The 20945-nt window shown below is 36.9% G+C and overlaps 1 protein-coding gene across 1 annotated transcript in view; it reads left to right on the forward strand.

The window, feature by feature from the left end:
• The window catches only part of CLSTN2 (calsyntenin 2), a 233384-nt gene that overhangs the window by 132151 nt on the left and 80288 nt on the right, over positions 1–20945 (forward strand). The window contains exons 3-5 of the mRNA XM_072868489.1: positions 7541–7736; positions 9465–9673; positions 16350–16499. Coding sequence (XP_072724590.1) covers positions 7541–7736; positions 9465–9673; positions 16350–16499 — 555 coding nt within the window. The remainder of the gene's footprint in view (positions 1–7540; positions 7737–9464; positions 9674–16349; positions 16500–20945) is intronic.

A 20945-nucleotide genomic window follows, 5' to 3' on the forward strand; every position in this document is an offset into this window, starting at 1 on the left:
GCGCTTGTGTTTGTGTGATACTCAGATGCACTGCTGAATCCACAGGATACTTGCAAACATGAAACATCAGGTTAGCAAAAGCCTTCCGTTGTTGCAGGTGGACTTGAAGCTCCATATATTGATTATAGTAGTATACTTTCTTGGTACTGTTCTTAAAATCATAACTTCTTGCTTTCTTTCTCTCTTGAATCTTGCAGATTTCAGAAAGAAGAAAAGATTAAGAGGTGTTAGAGGTTATTTACAATAGAATGTTGATTTGATATGCATTTGATTGATGGGAGGAATGAATGACAATATTTTATATTTCTATGCTTTTAGAAAAGAGGGTGTTTGAGAACTGTGTAATCATTAGTCAATTAAGCACATCTTTATGTGCAAAAACCTTCATCTCCTTGTTACATATTTTTCTGATCCATCTCAATGTTTATTACAGTCTTCAAATAAACATGAATCAATTCTCCATCATTTAAGCTGGAGTGCAAGGATCTCTCGTGCAGACCAGAGTGCACAATGTGATGTGTTATGCATCTAAGCAGTGGTGCTCTAATTTCCAACAGAGCAACATGATCATATATCTCACTATAATCAGAGCATGTCCATAAAAATTACACTTTTTAAGCAAGCTTATTTAAACAAAATTGTAGAGTAGGTTTTTCAGGTGTTTTGTTGCTGAGTGCCTTCATGACCTAAGTGATTTCCCTGAGAAACTTATCATGGAGCCAGGAAGAAACCCAGATATGACTGCTCCTTATATGCTACCCGCAGAATTATCTTTTTATCCTGAGCAATCGGTCCCTGTTTCAGCAGAAGAATGAAGTCTGGTTCATTTAGTGTGAGCTTATGGCAACAATGAATCACTTGAAGTGCAAGTGCAGTTTCCTTCACTTTCCAATTTCAAATCCATAGGAATAGAATAGGAAGGGTAGCAGTGGATTTATGCTCTCACTTTGCAGAGCTTGTTGCCCATAAAATTAGATATGAGGAAATAATAATTTTTGTATTTTATTAAGATATGAACACCTTCTTCTGTTTATGATTTCAGTATTGCTTCCTGGATTTTAGTATTTCAGTATGAGTTTAATAGCGTTGACTTCAATGAGCTGGAAAAGCATATACAGTAGTTACTGCCTTACTTATTTTTTTTCTATCTGTAAAGATATTTTACATCTGTAATTATTATTTTGCCTCCTTTTCCCAAAAAACTACCCTTTCCTCCCTCAAAACATAACCTTCTATGTTCTGTAATTATTTAAACAGTAGCTACAGCTTATGATGGAAAAACTTGTCAAAGCAGTAAACCTTCCCAGTGGCATGGAGACACTCAAAAGGTCGGCAGCTCTGCACTGCAGGAGATATTTGCAGGATTCCAGCAGAGAAACTTGTGTACAGTTGTTATCCTGGAAGGCTGGATTAAAAAAAACAAAGAGAAACAGCAAGCCCTAAACAAAATTATTGAAAAACCCAACATCGGCTGCATGTAGTGGGTCTGTGCTGCATTTCTGAGAAAACATCGAGTTGAATAGTAGTCCTAACTGCATTGCTTATTTGCAGATTTCCATCCAACTGCCAACAGACATCTTTGATGATCGATGTTCAAAGAACAGCATGCCTGTGTTTGGAGGTCCATCTATATGTGGAGAGAGCACATGTAAAGGGTTAAAGATCCAAATTTGATTCAGACTAAGAGTACTTCAATTGTGTTGACAAGAGTGGTTTAAAACCTTTAGTTATAGCAAGAGGAAGGTCATATCCACAAGCAAATTTATGCATTTTATAAAATTTTTGGAAGCCTAGTTGTGCTATGTAGTATATGAAGAAGATTCATTACTGATGGTTGTCAAATAACTCTGTTATGACATGATGGATCCATATAGCTGAATCAAGTTCTTGAAGGCCACACATAAGGAAAAAACAGTGTTATTGTCATTCATATGCAAGTCTTCAGAGGTCACAGTGATGCCTTGGTCATGGCGTTGCTGTCTCTGTTCTTCAAATTGAAACTCAAGATGCATCTCTCCTGAACAGAGTATTTGTCTCTTCTAAGGTGTGAGTGGATTTGCATGTGATCACGTGGCTTTGATTCTTAGGCACTTCGGGATCTTTCAGGAACACTGTGCTTACCTCAGGAAGTATAAACCCGCAACCTTTATTCTAAATAATTGATCAGCTATGTTGATTTGTGCATCTGAGAAAAACACACATAAAAATATAATAAAAGGCTAGAGAGTAATAAAATCAGAACAGGATATGAATATAAATTAGTAATTTTGTCAGCAGTGAACTAGTGAAGCCTAGCTTCCTACAGGTTTGAGCTTCATGTTTGATTTACTGGTACCAAAAAGGTGCAAGATAGAATTGAAGCTTTTCTTGTTGTTGAGCTTTTACAAGGTCTTTGTGTGGACTGTTTGCTATCTAGTGAGATGTGACCTCTTTGTCACCCCTACACTATTTCTGTAGCGTCTCTGTATCGTGCAGCTGCATAATTTCATAGCACTTGTGAGAAACAACTCATCTTTTAAAAATGTAGTTGAAATTAGCAAATGGTTTGGGAGTTAATGGCAGGAACAAATACATGTGCGTACACTCACGCACATAGACATGTCGTGAACACAGTTGTGTAAACTCTACTGCACAAGCAGTCATAAGGCCATTGGAGAGGATAGAACATGCAGGGAACTCTGGTTGGAATTAATCATAGAATCGTTTAGGTTGGAAAAGACCTTTAAAATCATCAGGTCCAACCGTTAACGAAGTCCATCACTACACCATGTCCCTAAGCACCTCATCCAAATGTCTTTTAAATACTTCCAGGGATGGCGACTCAACCACTTCCCTGGGCAGCCTGTGCCAATGCTTGATAGCCCTTTCAGTGAAGTAAAATTTCCCAATATCCAGTCTAAACCTCCTCTGGCACAACTTGAGGCCATTTCCTCTCATCCTATCGCTTGTTACCTGGGAGAAGAGACCGACCCCCACCTCTCTACAACCTCCTTTCAGGGAGTTGTAGAGAGCAATAAGGTCTCCCCTCAGCCTCCGCTTCTCCAGGCTAAACAACCCCAGTTCCCTCAGCCGCTCCTCATAAGACTTCTGCTCTAGACGCTTCACCAGCTTTGTTGCCCTTCTCTGGACACACTCCAGCACCTCAATGTCTCTCTTGTAGTGAGGGGCCCAAAACTGAACACAGTATTTCAGGTGCAGCCTCACCAGTGCCAAGTACAGGGGGACAATCACTTCCCTAGTCCTGCTGGCCACACTGATACAAGCCAAGATGGCCCTTCTTGGCCACCTGGGCACACTGCTGGCTCATATTCAGCTGGCTGTCAACCAACACCCCCAGGTCCTTTTCCATCAGGCAGCTTTCCAGCCACTCTTCCCCAAGCCTGTAGCGTTGCAGGGGGTTGTTGTGACCCAAGTGCAGGACCCAGCACTTAGCCTTGTTGAACCTCATACAACCAAATGAAACAACATTTGGTGATTGCTGATTCACATACAACTGTTGCCTTTCATTAACTATTGATGAAAATTATCAAATGTCAGAGATCCTGGCTTTTCACTTGAAGTCTTCTGTATTCTTGGTGTAATGAAAGCTGAAGAAAAAGCAAAGGTAGCTGTGAAAGGCAAAATAAGCATGAAATTGTTTTAATAACTTCTGAAATTGAGTTCAAGTGAATAATTCTGTGTAGTTGTTAAAGGAGTAACATTGGGGATTTTTATTTTTACTGAAAGAAGCATGAGGTTTGTTTCTCATATAAAAGGCAGTAATTTGTAATACAATTTTGTTGATTAAAGCTTGTAATCACTAAATCTTGCATGCAAATGTTGCTGAATATGAAACATTGTCTTTAGCAATTTCTAAACAGTGGAAAGATTTGTTGGTTATATTTCAGAAATGATAAACTGTCAATAGCTTTTTTCAGGCTATTAGAATTTTTACAGAGGAAACTATATGATTATTATTCCTCTGGTAGTAACGTATGGATCTCTACCAGAGCTCTCAACTTAAAATAATGTAGGCTTCAAAATTAATAGGTGCTTATGGCTAATGCTAGTCTGAATGATTTGAAGAGAAAACATAATGTCCAGAATGTAATTAAAACATATATTAAAATGAAGCAACTCTTAGTAAAGTTCAACCCTGCAATCAGAAGATTTTATAGGAAGCAACTGGAAACCCTCAGGATGTACATCCTGGCCCAAGAGATATTTTCCCTCTACCCTGGATGCAATTGCTATAGGATTTCGTGGATGTGCTTCTACGTTTATGTGGTATCACCAGCTTATCCCTATTTTATCAACTCACTGCCACCACCATTTTTATGATCACTAAATCCTATACGCACCTGTTCCCAAACCCATTCAAATGAAATGAAGAACAAAGCTTAATATTTTGCTGTGTTGTCTGTTGTGAGGAAAACAATGTCCCAATTTGCACTCTAATTATTTCAACCTTACAAAGGAGAAGGAAGGTGGGTGGTGCCACAGTCCTGAATGTGGTTGTTCTACAACTTAAATGGTGAGCCTGAATAAGAGAGAGACCCTGTCTCCTTTTCCTCAAATGAGTTACATAACAATACATATCTAAGAGCCCAGGAAATAATATAAGCTTGGCACAATTCCCATTGGCATCATGTAGGTCTGGGGTTAGCTCAGCTGGGTTTAAATAAAGCCCTGTAGTTCCATTTAATAATGAAAAATAGTATCTGTTATATTTTAAAAGGCACTATTTGTAGTGCCTAGTAGCAGTAGTTCTATATATCTGTAAATGTGTGCGTCTTGCAGTGTAAAGGTGGACCTTATTTAATTTTCTGCTTTGTTACAGCTGTTCCAACTCTGTTATCATTTCCATTTCCAATATAGTCATTAAGGCACCTTTTTAGTATCATTATGATTACTATACATTTTCATTTTTCAACAGTGTTAACTCATTTCTTTGGAAACAGTAGTAGAATCCTTCTGAAAAAAATCTTACCTAGTTTTTAAAAACATATACAGTTGTTTTCATATTAATAGGTTGCTGTAGCCAGAATCTGGAAGAGTATGTGGGTTTTTTGCTGTGTATTTACAAATATCTCCCCATATCCATGCAGCTGTCGTTATTTTATCTTTGGCAAATGGGGATATAAAAGACAAAATTAGAGTTATATATAAAGCTGGAGTATCTAGCATAGGAGCAGGATATAGAGACTTCTAAAATATTTGCTGAGAACTAATTAGAATATGTTCTGCTTCTATGATTGCTTTGCATCAGGCCTCTGCATTTGGAGGGGAAAAAATGATAAATGTTTAGATTAAGGCTGAGAGAACTTTTTTCTGCCCTGAGCTATTTCCGTTTTTTAAGAACAGTAGGCTTGGATGTCCGCAAATGCTGTATTGTTTACAATCAAACAGTGGATCAATAAAATAATAAACACAAAACACTGAAGTTATTATTTCTGTTGATGGATTGTGCATCTGAGGAAAACTTTGTTATTAAGAAACTATGAAGGCCTCTGTTACAGAACACAACAAATAGTATTTTTCCATTAGACTTCCCACATTTACAGTTATTTTCGTATTCAATTAAAATAAAACTGAAATCCACAATATTATTTTAGATGAATGTTTCATTTTGAAGTTGTAGGGAAGTTAGGATAATTTTTTTTCCAAAGGTATATGTGACCACGTTGAGATACAAACTCAGTGATCAGTGCCCATGATCAAAGCTGAACAAACTTCTTCACTTCAGCCTTCTCTTAATCCTATGCTTTGTTTCTTGTGCAACAGTTCATAAACATTGTGGAGCCTGCTTTTATGGATATGCAAAGTAGTAGTCTTTTTTAGAGTCTGAGGGTAGATTCTCAGGGTAAAATCCATTCCTTCTTCTATAGCCCAAATATTTGGGCTCATTGAGGGTGAACGAAAGAGCGCCTGGAAAAGAGCACATCTTTTGTCTGTCTTGGGAAAACACACTGCCTTTTCCTGCCACTTGAGTGAGGGGTTGGAGCAAGCAAATGTCCAAGCAAAATCTTAATGTATTTTACCAGTGCCTCATAATTACTAAAACAACTGTGTGCTGATCCTGTAAAGACATTCATAGGATCGATTACAATTGTTAAGTGTGGGATTAATCTGCCTAAATGTCAATGTATATAGCTGAGCTCAGCTTCAGCTCCCATTACCATAAAGGGAAACCTATGTGGTGGTAGTTGAGGGAACATCCCTAAAAAGCCTGTATTTATACTCTATGTGTACCTAATCCCCACCCTGCCCACACACACACCTTTCCCATTTTTTTCTTTGTCACACATAATAGGAATTATAAACTCCAGCACTTTTATAAAGTCACTGTCTACTCTCTTCTCTAAAAATAAACAATATATTCTAATAGAAAAAGAGAGAGAGGAGCCAGGCTTGAATAGAAGTCATCAATTCAGAGTTAATTTAGAATTTGGCAGTTGACTCAGATATGATTGGCAAGGAGATTTCCAAAAGGCTGCAACTGTAAATTGGAAATAAATGGAAAAGGATTATGTGAGTGGGAGACAGCTTTGAATCTATAATGTACGTCCCGAGACTGACTTGCTCACAAAAGAGCATGTGTTTAATGTGTCATAAAAATATTTAAACCACATTGGTCTTTGTATAAATATTTCATTTTTAAAGTTGGATTCTGGAGTGGCTAAAAATGAATTCAGTGTGCATATCCTTGCCATCAGTATGAAGGATTAAAAAAAGGATCACCAGAAACTGGGGTTTTTTTCCCCCCTTCCAGACGCATTCTCACAAGATTTTTTTATGTTGTCTTTTGTGTCCAAATCAATTTTTTTACTCCTTGCTATATCATCTGTTTTGTTATATAGCATTCCTCTGAGAGAAGCTATGGTTCTATTATATTAGTTTGGAGGCAGAGTGAGTCGCTGCCAAGAAGTCATTCTTGTATGAGTGTGTGAATGTGAGTGGGTGACTGAGATGTCCAAAAGGGACACTTGTCTGTGTGCCTTCAACTGCTTCTGTTCCAAAGATGTTATATGTCTGTAAATAAAGCAAGATATATTTTGAATGTGCCCATGTTCTGCATCATTAGTTTTTTCAGTGTTGGGAAACTAAACTGCAAGAATCTGAACATCTGCTACCACCTGGCAGCTCGAGTGGCTCAAGGAAGGAGTGACAGCTGTTAGAAAAGACCACCTCCAAAATATTATCTATTTTTCTTTCTGCTATTTTCTTTAACTACATGAAGTCTTAATTTAGCTCAAATATAATTTAGCTCAACACTGATGTTAGTACCATATCTAGGGAATAGTCTCTAGGGCTTTAAGAAACCATTTAGTAATGACAGAGGAAGAGGGAAGTACGTGACCAGAGCTGCACTCACCACATCACGCTGTACGAGCACAGGGCTAATGGCCTGTTTGGATGTATTATAAACTGATGCCTGAGTCTGTACTGCCCCCATCTATAACAGCATGTAAAATACAACTGAGTGCTAACTTCTCCAGTGTCACCCTAGTGCATAAGACTTAGACCTCCCTGGTTATGACTGTCATGCTATTCCTCACAGGTGAAATCTGTGCTTTTAAAATCCATGGACAAGAAATGCCCTTCGAAGCTGTTGTGCTAAACAAGACATCTGGAGAAGGTCGTCTTCGAGCAAAAAGTGCTATTGACTGTGAACTGCAGAAGGAATACACATTCATCATCCAGGCCTATGATTGTGGGTCAGGACCAGGTGGAACAAACTGGAAGAAATCTCACAAGTGGGTGAAAATGAGGAGAATTTTTTTTTGCTTTGGCATACATTTACTCTACAGTACAGATCATATTGAAGGGCTCCTTTTTATATTGTAGTCAGGTAGAAAGCAAATAAAACCATTGTTGCAATAGTCCATCCACTTTTTATTCCTTTTTCCTTTTAGAAAATATTTTTCTTTTTTGTCTCCTGCAGTTTGACCCATTCTGCAGTAGTTCCAGTTGAAGCTTTTAATAGGATCCCTGTTCAAGTGGAGAACTGCATCTCAGTTTTGGTTTATTTTTCTATTCGTGATTTCATGTTAAATATATTGACTAAACAGATCATCCAGGACATAGAAACTACCTTTTAATTGATACTTACAAATTCTAAGTAGGTTTTCTGTCTGTTCATCTCATTTCTCAAATGGTAAGAAAAGATAAATCGCCCTTATTTTTTAGTATGTGCATGTATATAAGCTGCAGCAGTGTTGCCTTTGTACAGTGTGTTTCTGACCCCAGCTTTTGGACAGCAAGTCTCAAAGGAATTAAAATCCTCTGCAAGAGAGGGGTATTGAAGGTTAGTAGGTGGTACGTTTTACTGTGGAGCCAATTCCCTGCATAAGCTTAAGTAGCACGGTGCCTTTTTTCCCCTGCAATTCATGAAACCAAGTTCCAACCATTTGTCATTAAAGATGAATTTAACTCATGTGTAGATGAATAACTGCTGTACAAATTGTTCATTTTGCTGAAAGCCATTTAAATAAATGATTAATAGTAATCATTCTTCCTTTTGCTCATCCAGGACACATGACAATTAAAAATTTAATTAGCTCTATAATGCATGCTGAACTTTTTCAGGATATTTTAAAAGAATAGACATTTAGAAGGAAGCCTGCAATATCAAATAACCATCAAGTTACAGAAACAGTTTTTGCTTCCTGTTATTAAATTTTTTGAAGTTTTTCCCTCATATGTCAGTAACAAGCTAGTACGTTCCACTTGTGGAAAATTTTGGTCTAATCCTGCCCAAATGAAATCTGGCCCATGGGGACCAGACTTTGTTACACTTTCTTGTAGTGTTTTGTATAGTAAACCACACGCTAAGCTAGGCTGCCTGGGGTCCCAACCTTCGCTACTGTCTCTGCCATTGATCTAGAAAGTCCCTTCACTTCTCTGTCCTTCTGTTACCTTGCCTGTCAAACCAGATAGCAAATTCTTTCAAAGGAAGGCCTTTAGAGTTTGCTCATTAAATACTAAAGGCCTGTTATTTTTGACCCTCAAAGGCTTACATGTACAATGTTGTAACTAATGAAAGGATTAGATAATTATAATCAGCAGAAGGTGAGAGCCTTATTTAATGTCGAAGAATGTTCATAAACTGAACATTTTTAGGTAAAGAATATGTAAGACTACTGTAATTATCTTCCTCTTTTTTTGCTTATTAACCCATTTTACACTGGAAAGATAACATTGACTTTCTGCTGGGGTCCATTTTAAGAGGCAGACCGATTTTAATAGGGAGCACTGTGAAGCCCTCTCCCTACAAGCTGTGGCAAGAGGTTTTTACCTAATGCCACATTAAGATATTAAATTGGGCAAATTAAACATAGAAATTCAATAATATCTCATTTTTGCAGATGTTTACGTAGTTTTCTAGGTATGTTTTGTTAGTCTTTTCAAGTGTTTTGAAAACAAACTGTTAGCAATGTGTTAAATTAATTTTTCTCTTTGATGTCTTTATTTACCTATTTTAGGGCAGTGGTCCATATCCAGGTAAAGGATGTCAATGAGTTTTCACCAACTTTCAAGGAGAGTGTGTATAAGGCCGCTGTGACAGAGGGAAAGATCTATGACAGCATACTGCAGGTAGAAGCCATAGACGAAGACTGTTCCCCACAGTATAGCCAGATCTGCAATTATGAAATTGTCACAACTGATGTCCCTTTTGCCATTGACAGAAATGGTGAGTATGGAGAAGAAGCAGCTCTAAGTTCTGGGACAGATAGCAGTAATTTCTGTAGGTAGTGTAATTAATTACCTATTGATACTAGCTGATAAGCTGGCTTGAGTTCTAACTCAAGAGAGTAATCCTGTTCTCATCTCTGAGAATGAAGGAACCGTTACACTGTGAAATTCCATCCCTTTTACGTAAGATTTGGTCAGAAAGCGCCACAGTAATTTACTGTGGAAATTAAAACCCCAGTTTTAGATGAGCAGTATGTTTTTCTGTCACTCAGTCCATTCTCTTAATTGTCTCAGATCTAGTTTCCCATCCAAGTGATGGCATTTCCGAATGCAGCATGTAGCCCTACCTAATAGGGTTTGTTCACTGGTTTATAGCTAGTCCCATTCTTCTGAACTTTCTGGAGCAGAGTCTAAACATAGAATTAACAATATTCTGGATATGTTTATTGATTGTTAAAACTTTCATGGTGTGGGTCCACAGATCTACCCATTTGTGGTGCTTTCTGAAGCAGATCCATTATTCTGCACTATGGAAGAAAATATGCTTTGGAGAAGTACTATCATTTTTTTATGGTTTTTGATTTTAGGTGTCTTTCTAACGTATATAATACTATAGGAAAAATAATAAACCATATTAAGTTTCCATATGCAGCAATTTTTGACCTTGGCAGCCCTGTCTGTCAGCTTCCAGCTTTTCCCAGTCAAGTTCTCACCAGGGAAAAGCACAGAACTTGACACTGAGCTTGGGAGAGGTGACTGGGCTGCATTAAAAATGTATTGAAGATCCTTCCTCCCATTCTCTGTTTGCTTCAGACAATACAGAATAGTAGCTCTGTCTTTCAGGTCCTTCAGCAGTCCCATATTGGCATCACTGTGTAGATAAGAGTCCTTGTTGTTGATCTTCACATGTGCACACTTATGCTGAAGTTCAAAATGGAAATGCCTGTGCTCACAGAACTTGTTTTCCCAGAACAAGCACCCTGTGTGCATACCCAGCAATGCTCTGATTTATCTTTGCTAACAGAAGCATTTAATTCATATTGTATGTAGGAGGAGAATACTCTTTGGAAGTTAAATCTGATTTTTGGCCAAATTGGAAATTGAAAGCATGTGTGGAGCTACTGTTTCCTCTAAGCAGTTATTTTCATGTTGGGATGTTTTATAAAAACCCTTTCCCTTATTCCAAAATTATTCATCTTTATTTGTGCAGTTCTTGCACAGTGCCCAGCTGAGCATCAAAAGATAATAACTTGTTAGCATCAATAAATTGTAAATGACATTGGGGAAAAAGCCATCTTGTTATAATACATTGGGAGGCAAGTATACTATATAGGAGGTATAATCATAATGAGTATGTTCATGTTTACGTAAATGAGGTCAGCTGGCACAGTAATCTTTGCCAGAGCAATTGCACAAAGGATATTTTACAGGAAGTGTGCATTTGAAAGCAGATGTTTGTGTACAATTCCCTAGAAGCTTTCCTCTCTATGGATTTTTTCTAATTGTGAGATTTCCCACATTGTCATAAAAGGAAGTTCTCCATGTTTCTGCTTGAAACCATTATTTTTCCAGAGCCCCACCATAAACAGTATAGGGCTGGTTACTTACAGGAGTCTCAGGTGGTTTCATAATTTCATACCAGGTTTGTGACAGATATCATGGATAAATAATACACTGAGATTAACATGATACAGAGCAGGCATTTCTAGTGCTTATGACTTTTCAGCTCCTATCACACAGTGCAGCTGCCTCATGAGTGATCATGGGTTTCTTACAGTCAGAGGCATGATCAAAAGCATGTGAAGTGTCAGGAATCCTTGGTTATATCTTTGTCCTCATGTGCCTGGGACCTGCTTTTCAGCAAAGGCAATGAGAAAATTATTGATTTAAACATGACTTTAAAGCCTGCAGTGAATAATTGGTATAAGGTTGTAATAACTTGCAGTTTCTTGGTCATTAATTCAATTAATAATTTTTGATCTATTTGTTCAGTAAAAGAACAGTGCTGCCACAGTCAACAGTAATTGCAGTCTAATTTGCAATTTTTTTAGATAACGGTAATTGCTTAAACCCACTGGGATTAGAGGGAGAGTTAGAATAGATGGTTGCACTTTTATTTTGTGACAGAAATATGTTCCTTAGTTCCAACACATTTCACTGCTGAGAATGTCTCTCTATGCCAGCTGATATAAACTTTTTCTGGTGCATTCTTTGGCATTGTGCCCATTTTTGTTACCTATAGGCTGTATGAGATGGGAAGTATTAAAATAGATGTATGAGATGCCTGGTATCTCATACATCTGGTGCCTAGATGTCTGCTAATACTGTGCTAATTAGGATTTCATTTATAGTTTTTTTTACCCATTGTGAAAAACAACTCTAGGTTCTTGTGTCTTCTACAGGTTATGATATTTTCTGCTTTTCAGTAACGTAAGTGTGGAATTTCATTACCCAGAAAGAGTATTCAACCAGATGCTTAGAATCAAATCTAAATATTGTAGAGGGCCCCAAAAGTAGGGGGTATGTAAGGAAAACATGCCATTGTCAGTCCCAGATGGTGGATTTTTTTCACTACCAACCTATGAAACTAACCACAGAGGCCTTTAGAAAGATGAACATGCTATTCCATCAGCTTTTTTCTTTTGGTGATCATTGTCTTTTTAGGCAAAACTTATTTCTTGTATCTAGATGAATCCAGGGAGCATTTTTTTGTATTGAAAAATTTTATTACACATTGGGGAACATTTGCAGTAAGGAAGAGAGAACCCTCCAGACTACAGCAGTGCACACTCTACTTCACATCATCAAATTGTGTGAAGCATAAGTGGATAGGCACCCAGCACTGGCACAGGAAGCAGCATTCAGCTCTGGTGTAGTTCTTGTATATCTTTGTAAGTTAGGCACCTAAAGGTAGGTAATATAAAGCTTCCCATTTACATTTGGCAACTTTGACCCTTGGTCTTTGGTATGTAATTTCTTTGTGAATAAAATTACGTTGTGTTATGAAACCATAACACTAATAAAATTGACTCTTGTATATGAGGAGCCTAACTTGGAAGGTAATGAATTCTTGGTGATAAAATACAATCATGTAAAGGCAAAGGACAAATATATGCTTTGCCATGCAAAGAACTGGGACTAAAGGTATAAGATATAATATGTTTTAAGAGACTTTTGCATGCAGTTTAGTCTAGTTGTCTTCTTAGCAGAGAATCCCAATCATCAAGTCAGTTATAGTATCAATATTGTGTAGGCTTTTTTCAGGTAACAGAAAAATTAAACCACAATGCACGCACCTGTTGTAATGCCAGCAGAACAACATTTGTATGCATTTTCTGCCTTCATTTGTTAGGGATCATGGTCAGATGATCAGAGAATTCAGATAGAGATACAAATTCTGTCACAGCTCTGACCTACTCTCATCTCTAAAATGGGGATGACTATATTTGCCACCCACCACTGGGAAGCACTTCACAAATACATGTTCACATTGTTCAATATGAAGATCAGTTACTGACTTATCTGTCCAGTCAGTACAGGTTCTATCAAGTTACATAACTTAGAAAATACATGTGGGCAGAATCTCACAAGGTCATCCTTTACAGCACTGAGATCTGTGTTAGGGGCTATGCAAACTTCATCTTGTCAGAAAAGTAGTGAAACTTTATAGGTTAAGCATTTGCATGTGATATTTACTTATTAAACCACAATTTCTTTCCATTATCATTGAAAAGTGCACCCTTTTGACAGGAAACAATTCTAATCCTTCAATTGACTTATGGTCAAATACAGCTCCTGATAGCTCTTTGCAGCTGGGAATGTTGAGCTGCCACTCTTATGAACAGACTGAAGTCAGAGGCCACTCATGTAACAACGCTAGCCCTCATCTCTTGTAAGAGTTAGGAGACTCAGTTTTATAATTCTTATATACACAGGAAGTAAGTATGGAATTTAAGAGGGAATTGCCACAGAAAATTAGTCAAGTCTTTCCCAGTTCTTGTGACTGGTCCAAAATAAGCCAGCCAGAAAGACAGCCATAAAAGAGGGAACTCTGTATCAAACTATCCCCAAAACTGACTCTGAAGAAACAGAGGTGCAAATGTGTGTGTCCTCAGGCAGGAATTTTATATTCCTATTGTCACTTATCTGTTTTTTGTTTTTTTAAATCTGTTATAGCTCTGGGTATTTCCAGGAAGAGGCAGAGATTTAGAAAGACTGAAAAAAACGAATTTTATGGCCTAATTGTGAACTGTGTAGAAAAGTACTTACTTCTCCCATTGAAATTTTATTTTTTTAATGTTATTGGTTACCTTTTTGTTAATGGGTGAGACGTAAATAGAAATTCTCAGTCTATTGTCTCTAAAACTTTAATTAGTCTGTATTTATAGTGCTTCCCTTCTGTGTCTACTTTTTAATCATATTGATTAAGTTGTAAAATAACAAAGAAGCATAAAGCATCAGAGGTAACAAAAATGGAATAATTAGGAAATCAATAAACTATTGGGTAACATCTGCAAGATATCCAAATGACCTTCCAAATAACACCTAATAGTCAGAATCTTTGTAGTCCAAATCTTAAAAGACCATAATGAAATACAAATCTTGGAAGATAGATTTAGTGAAATGCAAATATATTTTAATGACTTATAAATCTTAGAAGTCAGTTAATGTGCCACGCAAATTCTAGCAGTCCGCTAATGTAGATTCAGACAATTTTGGTTTCTTGAGAATTATCTCTGCTGATCATGGACTAAAATAATACCAATGAAAACCAAATAGGGAAGTATAAAGATTCATGTAAGAAACAATATAACGCAGAAAGAAAAGAACAGCTGAGCAGATATTAAATGAATAATTAAGTATACAGTGGCAGTTTTTCATTAAATCCTCTTGGACAAGTACTAATCAAGCAACTCAAGATAGTAAAATGGGTAGATTAAATCGTTTTGCCAATTACTAACTCAAAAATAATGAAGTAGTTGATATCATTATTGCAGTTGCTTTGGTGGTAGGAAGATCTGTCTACATAGCAGACTTGAAAATGCCTGGCAAAGTGAGGTGCCTGAGAGAGAAAACCAAGGAAGCTGTAGGACACAGTGCTGTTTCCATATTAGCCTTCAGCAGGTCATTCTGCTTCTCCATTTGAGACGTGAAAATAGTGATAGGGCTTGTCCCCCTCTGTGCCCAGCTCAGAAAGGGAGGGGTAAAGACTAAAAGTCAACAGAAAATAGGGTATTGGGCTTGATTTATAGCTGCAGATGTAAGGGTCTATTTAAACTACAAATTTTGAACCAGAAGATGGTGATAATTGCAAAAGCAGCCTTCCTTCAGGCTTGACCTGAAAAGTTTTGCTTCAGTTTCAATTAAACTATTAAAGTTGGCTTTAACGTAGTAGTAGTCAGAAAAGTGTTGGGCTCTGACAAGAATAAGGACTGTGCATCAGAGACACCCCTGCTAAAAGTCTTTACTTGTCAAACTAATGGAGGTTTAGTGACAGACTTACTTAAGAAGTTTCATTTGTCTGCTTTCGCCTGTCTCTCATTCATTCGAATGAAAAAACCCACACCCAAAACCCCGAACAATGACAGCATGCCTAACAACAGATACTTTGACCAGCACCTATGGGAATCAGATCACTGTATTTGACTGAATTCCAGGATTTGAGTGCTCCCCGTTCCAAGTTTAGCCCAAACAACTTGTTTTTGCAGATCCATGCTTGAAAGCACTTACGTGTAGCATCGATCCAGAGTAAGTTTGTTTCCTGAATTCTAGAACAAACATTCTCATTCAAAGTGATGGTATAACAAACAGCCCTGAGAAAAAGTGTGAAATGTATTAAACAGTCTCAAGTTTCAATTTGAGTAAGAAGTGCATTTCAGTGGAAATGAACAGAATTAAAATGCTGAACTCATTAATTACAAAACCACACGTTCTGCACAGTAATATTCCAATCCTGCAGGAAGTACTCTGAGGAAAATCTTTCCCTTTCCTTGTGAAAGTTGTAGTGTCTTTGTTCCTGAAACAGGTAATTTGTCGCCTTTATATATGTGTCAGGTTCAGCAGATAATCTCTGTTGTTGCCAAGTTTTATTTTCCATGTGATAACTCTGTGCTGTCATATCAAATACTGCCAAGCGCTCTAATGTAGAAAGTGATTTGGGGATTTTCCTGTTTTTAAAACCCAGGGAAAGGTGTTAAAGGGATAAAAATCTGTCTCACCTAAAGGGTAATAGCTTTAGGGAAAAAAGGAAGATACTTAGGCTGGGGAGATGTTCAGCAGTGGATCTCGGGAATGTGGCTGCCATGTTAAAGCAGTGTATTCTGGGAAGATGTGGAAAATGAGGTTGCACCTACTTATATTTTACATTTCAAGATGTAACTGCTAATTAGTCTTACAGTCTTTCTTTAGAAAGTGTTGTTGAGCAGGTGTTTTCTAATATAGACATGCCCATATTATATCCCTAGCATCTTATATTTGCCTAAGAACTTATTTATTTCTCTGCTGGATTGAAAGAAAATAATTTCCATTCCTCATAACTGTCCTTCCTGCAGATGTCCCATGTGATTCAAAGAGCTTTCTGGTCACAAAGGACTTAATCAGGACCCAGATGTTATAGACTGTATATGCTTAGCCAAGAAGTAATTTCTGAATGTTATCTTATATTGAATCTATAGGTAACATCAGAAACACTGAGAAGCTGAACTATGATAAACAGCACCAGTATGAGATAATGGTAACAGCTTTTGACTGTGGGCAAAAACATGCAACAGAAGATGTCTTAGTACAAGTTAATGTCAAACCAGTGTGCAAACCAGGCTGGCAAGGTAAGGTTTAATAGTCTATATATTTTAAATTTTTGTTTAAAATCTCTTTTCTTTGGTGTTTTTCCTCCACTTCATAGTAAGGAAACTAGGGTTCTTATTGCAGTGGTATAAAAAACTGTTGCTATTTCTTATGCTTACTTCATTCCAAGCCTGTCCAAAAAGTAGATAATAATCCCATATTTGTTTACATTTGCCATGTTTCTTCTCTAGTCAGAATAAAGAACAGATTAGAAAAAAGAAAAGACAAATTTCTATTCTAATAAGCTATTTTATGATTGTCTGAATATACTGAAAGGTTTAAAAAGTGCTTCTGATTTGCCTTTCTCCTACTACTCCTTTAAATAAAACTTTTGAAGCCACCATCACAAGGTAGTTTTCCCATGTGTGCCAGAATTGTTCAGATTATCTTGTTCCAGGTACAGAATTGGCTTTCATGTGCATGCATGCATGCGTCAAGGCATGCTCAAACAGCAGTGGGAGCGAAAGGCATTTTTTTTAAGCCGATTACTGTCTTTATATTGAGACATTTCAGTAGGAATTGATTTTCTAAAAAGGTTGTAAGGATCTACAGTCTACTCTGTCTAAAATAGCGAAAAACCCAGCTGGTAATGTACTAGGAAGATAGATATGCCACAAATTATAAAGAATTAAGATGAAAATGAGGGCTGGATTAGGGACAAACCAACTGGATGTAACCACATTATGCAGGTGTCATTCAGGACTAACCTGACCTTCATAATTGTAATTTTTAAAGAGAAAAACAGAGAAGGAAAAAACCTAATTTTGGCTGTTGTACTTGAAGGTAAATTTGCAGACTGGCATTTAGAAGGGAAAAGTTTTCTTTGTAAAAGGAGAAGCCCTGGTCTAGAGGACCTTGTAATGACACAAGTGTGCAGCATCATGATTCCATTTTCACAGTCCTCACTTAGAGCAGAACCGCATTTTAATTTTTCAGGGATGTACTAGTTACCCACCCACCCAAGTATTTTGAAGAGCATTTTTATTAAAAAAATTGAATACCTATGAACTATTTCCACATTTTTCTAACTGATCTCATTGTTTAAAACCCCATGATTTAGTCTATAAAACCAATACGGTCTCCTTACACTGTAGAAGTGTTCTATTTCCATTTTATGGAGTCATCTCAAATAAATTGAATGCTCCCAATTTCTAGCTTGGAATTTGTATTAAAATGGGTGCAGTTGTTGATTTTTTAAAATTTCCATATTATTTCCATTTAGGTATTTTATTGAATGAATAATTTTTGCAAAGATATCTTACTAATGGTGTGTTTATATTGCCCAATATTGTCATACTTACTTTAGTTCAAGCTTCAATTATAGGACAGATGGTTATTGCTGGTCCCATCAGGTGGGTATAGACACCAGGTAGCCAATAAAAGTAATAGAAACAACCTCAAATAAGGTTTGGGGTTGGGGTTTTTTTGATACTTTGTTCATCTTAGATTATGTGACACGTTTACAAGGTATTTAAGTTTCTAATGAAAAGCTGGAATTCAGCTATTGTTATTTTATGCATACAAAATTTATTTTCTTCTGTTCTAGAAGTCAGAGCTGTATGTGGCTAATGGTTTGGTTAACACTAGGTATTTAATATGAGAGGCTGCCAGCTTGTTATTTTTAGTGTGATGGTGAGAAAATAGACAGAGAAAACAGCACATACAAAGCAACAACTCTTAAAAAAAGAATGCAATACAAAGTTTAAAGCAGCTTGTCTAAAGCATCTCAGATAGGAAAGGATATGCTTTGATAGCATTCATTATGCTTGAATTTGGGCTTTTTATTTCTGTGGCAATTTGGCACAAATATCCTCTCTTCCTTCTGATCTGATAAAGTCTTATGATGGGTCTTTATCATAGGCAAGGTGAAAATATGAAATACCTCAATATGTTCTGCTTTAGCATATTCCATGCCATCCACGTGGAATTGTACCTTTCCATCTGTCAAACAGGTGACTGCTTCACTTCATTGGCATGTCTCCAGGTCAAATGGCACAAAGTGCAAGTGGATAGTGTTTGCCTACTCAGAGTACAAGGTCTTTAGGTAAACAATTGGGTAGATATGACTCTAGTTCTTAATTACTAAGTCATTAATTATGATTTGAAAATGAGCTGCAACATAATACTTCCAGAAATTTCTGCATTTCTCTTAATGAGATTTTTTTTTTATGCCTACTTATTTTTAAAGGTGAAGGTAGTCACATAGGTGGTGTTGTTTTCCACTTTGCGCCAGTATCTGTAAAAATTAACTCTTGCTAGGAAAAAAAGAAAAATCAAATAACCAAACATACTAATAGTATCTCCAGTACCTAAAGAGGAAATCTGGAGACTGGAAGTGGAGGATATTTATAGTGTTCTTTCTTCCCTGTGTCTGTCACTGACCTCCCCACAAAGAGGCAGCCAGCAGGTATGCTCCATCTTCTTTGAAATAATGATATATTTGAAAAGATTGGATGACTAAGGGAGGTACAATAATGCTTTGCTTGACAGAAAAGATTACTATTCGGAGCGTTTGGTTATATAGTAGAAGTTGCCAAAATACGATACATGATTTCTTCTAGTTCTTCAGTGTTAGCTTGAACAAATAAATACTTGGAATTTCAATTTATAGTATCAGTTCTTAAAAATTACTGGCTTTAGTAATCTGAAATATTGTGCAGTTCTTTCTGTGACTATCATTAATAGAGATTGTAGTAGTCTAATGAAAATTCTGTGTTAAAAATTTCAGTGCAATAAGTTGCAATGCAGATGCCCTTCAAATAACCTCCATTGTGTAGGGGTGGGACAGGGAGGAATAGTTTTACGTAAAACAACGTACAAAGTTATTCCTGTTTCTAGAGGCCAACTCCAGAACTGACTTGTATACCAGAGCAAATAAGACTCAACAAGCCAAGGTGCTATCCTCTAAACAATATTCCGCTGGGCTAATAGCATTTAAATCTTCATTAAATCTAGGAGCTACTTCCCTACTCTTTGAAGGTGGACATTAATATACAATCAGCAAGCATTTCCACACAGATATTTTCAGCAAACAACAAGCCTCTGCTCTATTAAGGGGCTACTTTAGAAACAAACATGACCCAAACTAACAAACCATTCTGAGCAGACCACTCTGAAATGTCATTAGTATCCTAAGCAAGCTAAAAATGTAAATCAGTGAACTGAATTAATTCCTAATCAGTTATTTTAATTGGAAATTCTCATTAGTGAGTTTTGTCAACTGACTTTTACAGCTATGCTACAAATTCTCTTCATGCTATCTGTGTGTTAATTTCCATGATTTTCAAACAATGGAGTGGTCACTTACTGCCAGGTAAGTAAAGAGACTACATTATAAAGAAAAGCTACATGATAGTATTTCTGACACCATAATGGGTAGATTTGCAGTTTAAGTTATTTCTACTTTTGTTTAAAAATTTTTTTCAACACAATTAGTGGGTTTCCATACTAAGAAAAACCCTATTATCTTCAGCACATTCCCATTCCTCCAGGGCTCTGCCTTTGTTTCAGTTCTATGGACACGGAGCAGACACTACACTTTTTCCTGTAGATTCACTTCCGGTGCGGTCCTTTTCACTACAGTAGTTTTAATGTCATAATATTGATTTCTGTAAAGTTACTTCTGCCAAATTCAAAGCAGGGCAGACAGACTTGTGGCAACACAGTACTAAATATCCATATAGTATTTTCATTAAAAAACATGAGGTGACATAAGGAGGAGTCAAAAACCTGTAATCTAGACCATGTTTTGTGTAGCTCATTTATGGTACCATAATATCGTCTTTTCTCATTTCTGCTACTTTTAGGAACAGTCTTCATAAAACTGAAGAAGTTACTGTCCCCCCTAGTGGGATAACAAATTGAAATAAAACATAAAACAATGTGCTGAAAGATGCAAGATAGCAGAAAGTTGAAAACAATTATTCCTGTACCAAGCTCTCTGGTGAATAATGTACTACTACATGGGGAGAAAATAAAGAGGAGTTTAGCCTCAAAAAATGAAGAGCAGAATCATGTTCCCAAAAACTTAAAATATGTTTTGAGACTGCTAGAGGTCTGCTCAACTATTGACAATTAAACCAAAAGTCAGGTTATTCCCTAAAATGCAATTGATTTCAGACAGGAAGCAGTTAAGGCATAAAACAAAAAAGCTCCTCTAAACCTATCAGCTGAATACCCCAATAAAGTATCAGAGGACTCTGCCTTTTCTGAAACAAACAGGGAAGGTTGAATGTGTTTCTTGGGGAGATATCTAGCAAAGACAGCAGTCCAAAAATTAAAAGTCACATTGTCTCCTCTGACCAAAGAGGACTTGATTTTTTTTTCTGCCAAATTTAATATGGCCCTTGCATAAGCAATGCTCACTAAGAGCCAATTTAAGATAAAATTAGGACTCTGATTAGAAAACAGGATTTCAGAGCATCCAG

The sequence above is a fragment of the Ciconia boyciana genome, chromosome 7 (genome assembly GCF_034638445.1).
Source record: "Ciconia boyciana chromosome 7, ASM3463844v1, whole genome shotgun sequence".
Classification (NCBI taxonomy): Eukaryota; Metazoa; Chordata; class Aves; order Ciconiiformes; family Ciconiidae; genus Ciconia; species Ciconia boyciana.